We start from the raw sequence: 10,801 nt of genomic DNA, 5'->3' as shown, positions 1-10,801 counted from the left end.
ACATACTTAAACAGATTGAACGTTTTCCATTGAGAACGTTTCATTAACTCAATGTAACAACATTTTTAAATGAAATCGCATTGACAGAACATCATTATAGTAAGCTTTTATGACTAAAATCAATATTTATTTTATTAACCTTAACCATCGGCCATATCGGCCCATTGGCAGTTAAAGAACAACTGAATCGGCCCAATCGGCCCTTTGTCAGTTAAAGACAACGTCAATCAGCCCGATCGGCTCATTGGCAGTTAAAGGTAACGTCAATCGGCCCAGATCGGCCCGCTGGCAGTATAAGGGAAAATTTGACTGTGTTGTTCAGTATAATAAAACACCTAATGACTGGTTGTGCGGGTAATAGCAAGTTTGTTGTCCCTTCGCATACCAACTATTGCTCTCGGCTTTGCCTCGAGCAATAGTTGGTATCTCAGGGACATCAAACTTGCTATTACCCTCACACCCAGTCAATGTTAATACATTTCTTGATTTTCTGTCAATAATTTCGTTATTTTGGGCCCCAGCTACTGCTGACAAGGAAGCTACAACACAAATAGTTATCAAAAGTACCAGGATTATAATTTAGTACGCCAGACGCGAGTTTCGTCTACATAAGACTCATCAGTGACGCTCATATCAAAAAAGTTATAAAGCCAAACAAGTACAAAGTTGAAGAGCATTGAGGATCCAAAATTCCAATAAATTGTGCCAAATACGGCTAAGGTAATCTATTCCTGGGACAAGAAAATCCTTAGTTTTACGAAAAATTCAAAGTTTTGTATCAGGAAATTCAAAAAAATGACCACATAATTGATATTCCTGTCAACACCGAAGTGCTGACTACTGGGCTGGTGATACCCTCGGGGACGAAACGTCCACCAGCAGTGGCATCAACCCAGTGGTGTAAATAGTTATCAAAAGTACCAGGATTATAATTTAGTAAGGCCAGACGCGCGTTTCGTCTACATAAGACACAAAGTTTGTTATAGTAAAGTTGAAGCTATCAATGCAAAAATGAAACGGAACATCATGATGATTTGGTTGATCATGAACGTTTTTGAAAATTTGTATCGCAAGGCAAAGATAGAGGATACTTTCTATTGTCGTATAAGATAAGTCATCTGTTCCCTTGATTATCACATCCCTGATATACGTATGTATGCCATGAGCAACACGACGGGTGTTACTTTAGAAGAGCAGAAACTACTTAAAGATTTCCATAACATTTATGCTCTGACACCTTGGTTTTTGATTGGGTTCGTGAACATTGCATATTTTTTTTATTTTATTTTCTGTGATGTAGTGAGAACTGTTGTTTGTCTTTCGTAGTTTTATGCTTTTCCTTCAAGATGTCTTCTTAGTTCTCCTTTGTTAAAATGCTTGACCTCACAGTAAATCTTAACTATGACCTCTCACACCAGCTAACATGAGACCAATGAATTGTTACCACAATGTATTTTTTTTTTATTACATAATTATTTTATAACTTACCCGGCAGGGATATACAAGCAGACACGTCAGTCAAACAGATGAACAAAGTTAAAACTAAATGGCTATCAAATCTTGAATGCCTTGACCTATTAAGTCAACATTATGACTAGACGAGGTATAACAGTTGTTGATAAAATTGGATTGTTTGGGTAAAGTTGAAACACATGCAAAAACACAGAATGGACATGTTCAATGAGAACAATTTATAGTAAAACACCCTTTTGTTTATTTCCCGAATACCGTCTAAAATTTATTTGATAATTAAAGAAGTTCTTATTTCATTGACATACAAAACATCAATCACAAGGGACAAGTCAGGAGAACTATACCAGCAGTATGTAAATATTCAAATGCAAGAACTTTTTAATGAATTTTATTGTGAAAACTGCAGTAAATTAAATACAAAATGAAAACAGTGCAATCTCCTATTATCACCAATACAACATAGTATACTAGTGAGAAAAAAAATACCCCATCCTTTGGTAGACGTAAAAAGCTAAAAAAGAGTATCAAATAAAATTCAAAAGACATCATAAACTTTCTTTTATAAATTCTTTCCATTCTAATATTGAGGTTGATGCCTCTAATAATAAAGCTTTTGAATAAACTCGTAATATGTAAAAGAGATTGACAAAATCTGTAGTACTAAATAAAGTGTCAGCTAAAGCAAAGCCCAGTGTGGATGGAATAAAGCCTCGAGCATATTCTACCATCCATGTTCCTTCCTCCCACTGTACAGCTGTCACTTCTCCCCATTCATGGTAAACAGTGTCACCTTGAAAGAAAATATGTAGTAGTAAGTATTAAGATGACACCATATTTGCTATGGTGTCTTATATTTCATATCTATGTTATTCTCCTGTAACAGAGAAGACAGAATCAGAAAGATGTCGTTAAGATGCATGCAATGAGATATAACTTTTAGTTTCTATTCTTTAGTTTTCTATGTTGTGTCATGTGTGCTCTTTTTTGTTTGTCTTTTTCATTTTTAGCCATGGCGTTGTCAGTTTGTTTTAGATTTATGAGTTTGACTGTCCCTTTGGTATCTTTCGTTCCCCTTTTTTAGCAGATCCTTCTGCATATCCTTGTATTTATTTAAATTTTCAGGCGGAGTTAGTTGAAGCTGGAAAGTTTAAGATGAAGACATCCAAGTAAGTGTGCATTGTATGATATCAAATAATAACATTCAATGGCATCTTTCATACATTTAAAATGGTAAAATAATAATACAGTCTGATTGTCAATTAATGGGACTGGTGTGGTTATAAGTCTGAAAATCATTCATTCACACAAGTTCATTAACAAAAATTGTCATAACTTTACACACATTCTAAACTAGACGAGGAACTATATATATTTAATAAATTACATCATTATACTATACATATGTATGACCATATATTGATATAGATATAGGAAGATGTCGTGTGAGTGCCAATGAGACAACTCTCCATCCAAGTAACAATTTATAAAAAAAAAGTAAACCATTATAGGTCAATGTACGGCCTTCAACATGCAGCCTTGGCTCACACCTATCATCAAGCTATAAAGGGCCCCAAAATTACTAGTGTAAAACCATACAAACGGGAAAACCAACGGTCTAATCTATATAAAATAAAAAAAACGAGAAACGAGAAACATGTATAAATTACATAAACAAGTGCAAACATTTGCAGCGGGATCAAACATTTTAATGGATCCAAACCTTCTCCCTTTTTATGAAACAATAGCATAACATCACAACATAGAAAAACACACGATAAAATATCAATTGGCAATCGATATACCTGGTTTGAACATTCGGCTTTCCAGCTCCCCTTCCTTCCACTGTCTAAATGAACCTTTCAGTATTGTATCAGATATATTTGCCCAATATCGACCTACAGAAAAACATGATTATTTAATTATATACATTTTGGAAAGACAGAATTTATAAATCACCCACATAGGCATACAATTTAGATAGATTTTTCAGTTGGTTAGTAACTTGAAAAAACAATGTACTATTAAGTCATGTGCACTGCTTTATTCTTACAGAAAGCACTATAGATTAAGACAGTCATGTTCAGTTAATAGTATACATCATAGTATGGTCCAAACTTAAAGGAAACAAGTACGCTTTTCAATGAGGGATGTATAAATACACAGTCGCACAAGGTTGCATTGGAGAAACGGATGTCAAAAAACCCTTACAACATAATACCGAGGATATGTGGTATGATTGCCAATGAAACAGCTATATCCATCAAAATTCAAATTAAGTTGGTATAAGCAATTATCTGCAACCGTTCTGATTTCAGCAATAATAAAATCCATACCGTAAAGTCGGTGATAAAACGACTATTTTCAAGAAATCAACGAAAAAAAAAGCTATCAAAATTAAAATTTTACGAGCTGCATCCTGGTTGACATATCCTGCCAAATCTACTGTTCAAATTGTTTTCGTACTTAATTTCCAAAACTGGACGTTTCACAAATATTATCCAATTTGCCGGGCCTGATTTGCATACGTCGACCTAATATATGACACGATTCACAACCGGCACATATTATAACTACAATGTTTCCATAAACATGATGAACAGAGATTTTGCTATATATATGTCAATGAGACAAAAACCAAACAACAAATTAAAAAAATCACAGAGCATTTAGAGACCAATCTACAGTCTAAAACACACTGTATTTTAAATTTTCAAACTGTAGTTGCGAACAAACTTTTCGATGATCTGTAATCAACCCTTAATTCCCAAAATTGACATAAAAACAACAACACAAAAAAAAAAAAAAAAAAAAAAAAACACACACCGCAGACACGCACTACACGTCCTTTGACCGCTGCCTTCAATATGATAAAGTTATTAATCATTTTATCTATTCAAAAGTCATGAGGCGACCGATTTGCACGCAATGTTGTATGTCAGATGTTTTTTTTTGTTCTATTAGGTTGTTAATTCATCATGTTCTTTGACGTATGCTTCAACATCAGTGTTTATTCAAACAGATTGGACTGTGGATAGACAAATCTTGTCTTATAGCATGTGATTGTGTTCTTTATTCATATTAATCTTAACAGAATTGTTACAATTTTCAAATTACTAGTTTGGTTATAGGGAAATACATAAGCGGGGGCGCTACTTTGTATTGTACGAACGCTCTCAATCTCTATATCATAAAGTTATTGTATACATAGGCCATTTTAAAAAGATTTGATCACATCAATGTATGTGGTTTTCAACAATCATACATGAATTTAAAACGTACTTCGTAGTTCTGAAAGACTATTTACAAAAAGCTTCGATCACTTTATAGGACTCCGGTTTAAACTTACCAGAATTCCCAGACGTATCAATGGCTGTACCGAAGAAGAGTATATACTCAGTTAAAGAAGCATATAAAATACACATGCTCCCCATCCATCCCCCGGCGTTCATAAACAGCCATTCTGTATCCTCCTCTGCTAATATATGGCCAGGAAATCGCCTTTTCAACTCTTTATAAATCTGTTTATACGATACCTGTATATCGTTGGTCCCTATAATAAAAGATGACTTTAAATGAAGGGTCTCGAAAGAACGAACTAATGCCTCGTTCACACGGACATTTAATTCAAATGCGAATCGAATTCGCAAATCGCGTTCACACACTCTTCTTTTTTAATTCGAATTGATTCGAATTGACTATTTCGAATTATCTAATTCGCATTAGAAATACGCTTTTGTGAACATGGTGAATACAAATTAAAAGTTAAGGTGGTACCCAACACTTGCACTAAAATCAATTTGGCTCGTTTAATTTTCATAAAATTTTGTCAAAGTACTTACTTTGATCCTTTAACAAAAATATAAAAGTTTCAAAAATTTTGAACCAACCGTTTTGTCAGAAAAATTACACTGGTTATATAGCAGTTTGACAAACACCAATTTTGATCATTGAGAAGCTTAATATTCCTTTTACAACACAACGTAATTAAAACGTTTAGCTGACTTTACAGAATTATCTCCCTGTAGTGTTAGGTACCACCTTAACGTCGTTTGGACAGAAAAGCGAATTTGAAGCGCATTGTAATTCGAATTAGAGTTGACGTTTGGACGTAACACTTTTCGAATGCGAATTAAACTGACTCGAATTAGCTAATGCGAATCGAATTCGAATTACGTGTGAACTCAGCATAAGACAGTTACTAAATATGATGCACGATGACACTGTAATTTTAAAGGCTATTTTGGATTTAAAAAATGGATTTCACATTGTTTTATTAAATACGAAAGTCAAAAATCTTGACTTAACTACAGGTTAAATATTTAGGACCACTTCGTTTTATAGTTTTCAGCTTTTTATTTATTATCATCTGTACCTGGAGAGGCTTTACTCTATCAAATACCATCTTAGTAATACCATTAAACGGTTTTAAATTGACACATTTTTATGCAAATTTTGTAATTGGCTTCCATCATTGTCCATAAAGAATGCAACTACATGTACATCATCATGACCATGCAACGTTGCTAGCCGAGAAAGGTGACACGTCTTTGGGTTCTGGATTATTACGGTGATATTCAAGTGATTTGCTGAATAAATGGCTCAGAAATCAAAATTAAGTTGCTTTCATTATAATTGATATAATTGCCGCATGCATTTTCATTTTTATTTACATGTATTAGAATTTGCTTGAAGCTGCATAATTCTTTTTTGATAGTCGTTTGAAGAGCTCACCAGAACTCATATTATGTATATGTTAGTATACATGTGTGTATATGTATGCCGACTTTACATGCAAAATTGACTAACTTACTTTCAGTAAAAAAATATAGGACTGAATGTGAGACATAACCATTTAAAATAAGTGATCATAGGGAGGTGTAGGCCTACCCCAAGTAAACTTTAAGTGTGGATATATAAAGCTAGAATACATTATATACAAAAATTAATGAGCTGGACCTAAAAAAATGCATTTTCTGTCACCCACAACCACGAAAAATATATAAGGAGTCCATTTAACATCCCGCCTGTATAACATATGTAACAGTGGGGGAGGGGAGGGGGTCAACAGTGTATAAAGAACACATGGTTTTGTTACTATTTGCCGGGATTACCGTCTATAGGAACACCTAAGGTCCCAAGGATCGTTAAACCGGCAAATGATAACACACTCCGTAGTAAGATAGACTAAGAGACACTGGTTGTGGGAGGAAAAAATGAATGAAAATAAAGACGAAAGTTAAATGAAAAGACAGAAGGTCCCCTAGCTGCTATAATTTATAAAGTTATAGAATATATCAGAATAGGATATTTACCAAATTAGGGCCTCAGTAGTGCATATACCATACTAACAATATCATTATAAACAATAATATATGCAAGACGCACGCCAGGCAATATCTGAATAGAAATGTAATGTGTGTAATGTTAGATATAACGTCCTATTTATTAACCTTATTCTCCGCAATTACTTACCAGTATGTTTTCGAGCTATTTCTGCAATCTCTTTATGATCAGTTAAAAATGTTTTGTTCTGCATCCAATACTGCACACAAAATACAACAAAGCACATGAAAAATATAATCTTAATAGCTGATATAAGTGAGAACATTTTGATTTTTCAACATTAACGACAAGTGTAAACAAAGAAAAGTTAAGTTATAAAAACAGTCCGGTAACATGTAATTGTTGACCTAAATCCGTGTTTCCTTTTCCTGTTATGATGTTATTTAAAAACTTAACAAATTTTAGATATAATTTTTTTAGATATTATCTTAGATATAAAATATGTATTTTAACAATATCCAAGATCTCTCGTCTTCATTTAACGGTCAACAATACGAATTTATATATATTATATAAATTCTGTACTATTGAGGGAATATGAGATAAGGTAAAGTTAAATTTTGAAAAATAAATAATTATATTATTAAAGAAAAAGACTCAGATTTTTCGGTGGAAATCCCTCTCCTTAAAAGATGTCTTAGTTCAGATATCGTCCTTCGAGGAAACGAAACATTTTTACCGAATACATGGAATAAGTATACTAATTTATCTTACAGACGTTTATTTCTTACATTCAGGAAAATTGAGTTATTCCTCTTTTTCTATGAGTGAGATATTTTTTTTTTAATAAATCGAACGCTGCAAAATTTAGGAAGGAAATGTGCAATTAATATAACCACAATTTTCAAGACATTGTATTAAGTTTCATTACGTTAGATAAACTCAGATAGAAAATTTGAATTTTTATTGTCATCTATCGAATTGTGGAGATTGTGCACATGTTGTGCGTTCGATTAATCCTGCTGGGTCAAATCTTGAGACTTTGAAATTAGTTTTCGCTGCTTTTCCACTTATATACTTAGTCGGAGCAAAGATTGGCGATCCTTTTTTTTTTATTGGCAGAAGGAAGCCCGGAGAGAAGCACTAACTCTCAGTAGGAAAACTGACTATCCAAATCAATTTAGATTACTTATTTAGCCACAAAGAACTTTTATACATCTGAATAGCTCTTACTTTTGCTGTTTTTCAATTCATATAATGTCTGTTTATCTCAATTCCTAAATCGTTTCTTAGAATTAATTTCAACTTAAGAATAGAATTGAAATACCTTCGTATGTAAAATCATTAGAGGACAATGTTAAAAAATTCATTACCAGAAATAATTACACCATTTGACTACTCTAAAACTATGATTTACATATTGTATCTTTTCAAATAGTAAATTAATCCAACCACAATGTATGAGTTCCTGTTTTGTGATCACAACTGTAGTTCAAAATATGTCTAATCAGACACATGTCCAATACTCTTGAATGTATTTTGCTTATTGTTGAACTTAAGGCCGTACGGCGACATGAATATTTCTCATCTTATTCCTTTTGTCTTCATTGTGTTTTTCTTTTATTGGCAATGCATACCACTTCCTTCTTTCAAATTGTATTAACAATACCTGGTTTATGTATAAGAACAGTGGCAAATATTTCATGCATATTCAGGACGAAAACAAATGAACAATAAATGTTATTGGTAGCCTCTGCAAAGTAGGTTGAACGAAATGTATGGCGGGATTCGACTGCCATTGGGTAAAACGAGGGTAATTTTAAAATAGATCGATCAAATTGAGAATGAAAATAGTGAATGTGTCAAAGAGACAACAATCTGACCAAAGAGCAAATAGAAGCAAACATTTTGCGTTGAACCAGTCCATCTATACATCCAAGGAAAACCCCGTATTCAGAATGCTGTTGACTGTTCACTCTTGGATGGCAGAAATCAATGGGGTCACCGTTCTTTCTATAATCAGTGGTGTATCTGTACCCGATGGAAAGACATATAACAGAACTCAGTTAAAACCAGACAGACGAATTCGTTCGATTGCTGATTTATTGATTTAATCCCCATATATATAATAATATTTTTAAATTTGCAAACTACATTTCACATCAAATAATATCTGTTATTATTTGATGTGAAATGTAGTTTGCAAATTTAAAAATATTATTATATACATTCTGTACACCGTGTTTATTTACTTTTGCTATTATATATATATATATATATATGGTACTGATATAAGATGTTATAATACGAAAATGTTGTTATTAAATCGTGTTGACAAATATTTCGGCTCAACAAATGGCCTTCTTCAAGTGTCACAAGTTTTAACAATACTGATACATAATGTATAAGGTGTAAAAATAGATCAGTAATAATACAGGTAAGTTGTGGTCGATTGATTTTAATCCAAAATCCTGAATATCATAATATAAACAAAACACTATAATTCAATATACGTGACTGTGTATATTAACAATAAAAATGAGTGAAAAACAAAACCGTTAGTATTTCTTATTGATGCCGTTTGGATGATGTACATTAAGTTCCTTTATCCAAAAGCTTTCCCGAACCTGTCGCTGGGCATCACTCCAGTGAATGTTCTGTTCAATCACTAGAATTTTCATGCGGTTAAAGTCATCAGGTTTGTGACCCGACTGTCTGAAGTGCTGAGAAACTGGGAGAAGTGGCTTCATAGAGATATCACTCCTATGGCCATTGAGGCGTTTGTGGAAAGGCTGCTTTGACTCACCAACATATTGGAGGCCACAAACCGAACATTCTAGTATGTAAATAACATTCATACTTCTGCAGGTAACATTGCAAAATATCTTATAGTTGTTTTCGGTTGCCTTACTGTGAAATGTTGATGAATGCTGCATCTGTAGGCAGCATTTGCAGCGTTTTTCTTCACACGAACGACATTCTCCAGAAGTACTTCTATTATCAGACACTTCAGCCCGCACCAGCAGGTTCCGCAGACTACTAGGTTGCATAAAAGCTATCATTAGAGGCTCGGGAAAAATCTTGGATAGTTTGGAATTCTTTTCAACTGATTTCCAATGCTCACGAATGACACCAAAGCTGTTTTTGAGAGATGGGTGGTAAGTAAGAACACATGGAGTCCTTTTATTTTTCTTTTTAACTTTGTATTCCAAAAGTTCACTCCTGGGAATTGACTCCGCTTTCTGAAAGCTTTTTTTGATATTTCTGTGTTTGTAGCCCCTTTTCTTCAAGCGAGTTTCAAGTTGACGTAGTTGTCTTTTAGTTGTTTCTGTGTTGGAACATATTCGCTTGACTCTAAGTGCCTGACTGTATGGAATGCTCTTGGTAAGATGAGCAGGATGGCAACTTTTAGGGGACAAATATTGATGAGTGTCAGTAGGTTTAGAATATAAATCTGTAGATATGATGCCCTCTGTGAGCGAACTTGAAGTATCGAGGAAGGCGATTTTGGATTTAGACTTCTCATGAGTAAATTTGATACTAGGATGTATGTTGTTGGCATGAGTGATAAAAGTATCTAAATCCTCGTCGCTTTTATTCCATTTCATATCCACATCATCTATAAATCTAAACCAGGAAAGCGGTTTTTCGATGGAAGTTTCAAGGAGTTGTTTCTCTAATTTGCCCATAAAGATGTTGGCATATGACGGAGCCATTTTGGTGCCCATGGCAGTTCCATTTACTTGCAAATAATGATCTCCATCAAAAGTGAAGTTATTTTTCTTAAGTACCAGCGTGAGCATTTTGACCAGGCATTCGGTCGGTGGATATTTCACTGGTCTGGAATTCCAAACTTCTTTACATGCATCGATGCCATCTGCATGTGGAATATTAGTGTAGAGGGAGGTGACATCCATGGAAACAAGAGTCGTGTCGGAGGGGAGTGGATTTAAGGCCTGCATTTTTCTTAGATAATCGGTTGTATCTTTGATGTGAGATGGTAAGTCTTCAACATGTTGACGAAGATGGAAGTCAACAAATTCCG

At 33.8% G+C, this 10,801-nt stretch overlaps 1 protein-coding gene across 1 annotated transcript; it reads right to left on the bottom strand.

Annotated features, from left to right (window-relative positions):
• Positions 1 to 1,845: 1,845 nt before the first annotated feature.
• Positions 1,846 to 7,185, bottom strand: LOC143056361 (sigma non-opioid intracellular receptor 1-like). The gene is made up of 4 exons (XM_076229450.1): positions 6,946 to 7,185; positions 4,820 to 5,023; positions 3,276 to 3,368; positions 1,846 to 2,263 (listed from the first exon to the last, which is right to left on the bottom strand). Exons 1-4 carry the CDS (start codon positions 7,079 to 7,081, stop codon positions 2,019 to 2,021), a joined length of 678 nt encoding a protein of 225 aa, XP_076085565.1. The 5' UTR covers positions 7,082 to 7,185; the 3' UTR covers positions 1,846 to 2,018.
• Between the last annotated feature and the right edge of the window lie 3,616 nt (positions 7,186 to 10,801).

Source organism: Mytilus galloprovincialis, chromosome 13, assembly GCF_965363235.1.
Source record: "Mytilus galloprovincialis chromosome 13, xbMytGall1.hap1.1, whole genome shotgun sequence".
Classification (NCBI taxonomy): domain Eukaryota; kingdom Metazoa; phylum Mollusca; class Bivalvia; order Mytilida; family Mytilidae; genus Mytilus; species Mytilus galloprovincialis.
Note: the sequence above shows the minus strand (reverse complement) of the source record. Positions and strands in the feature narration are given on the sequence as shown.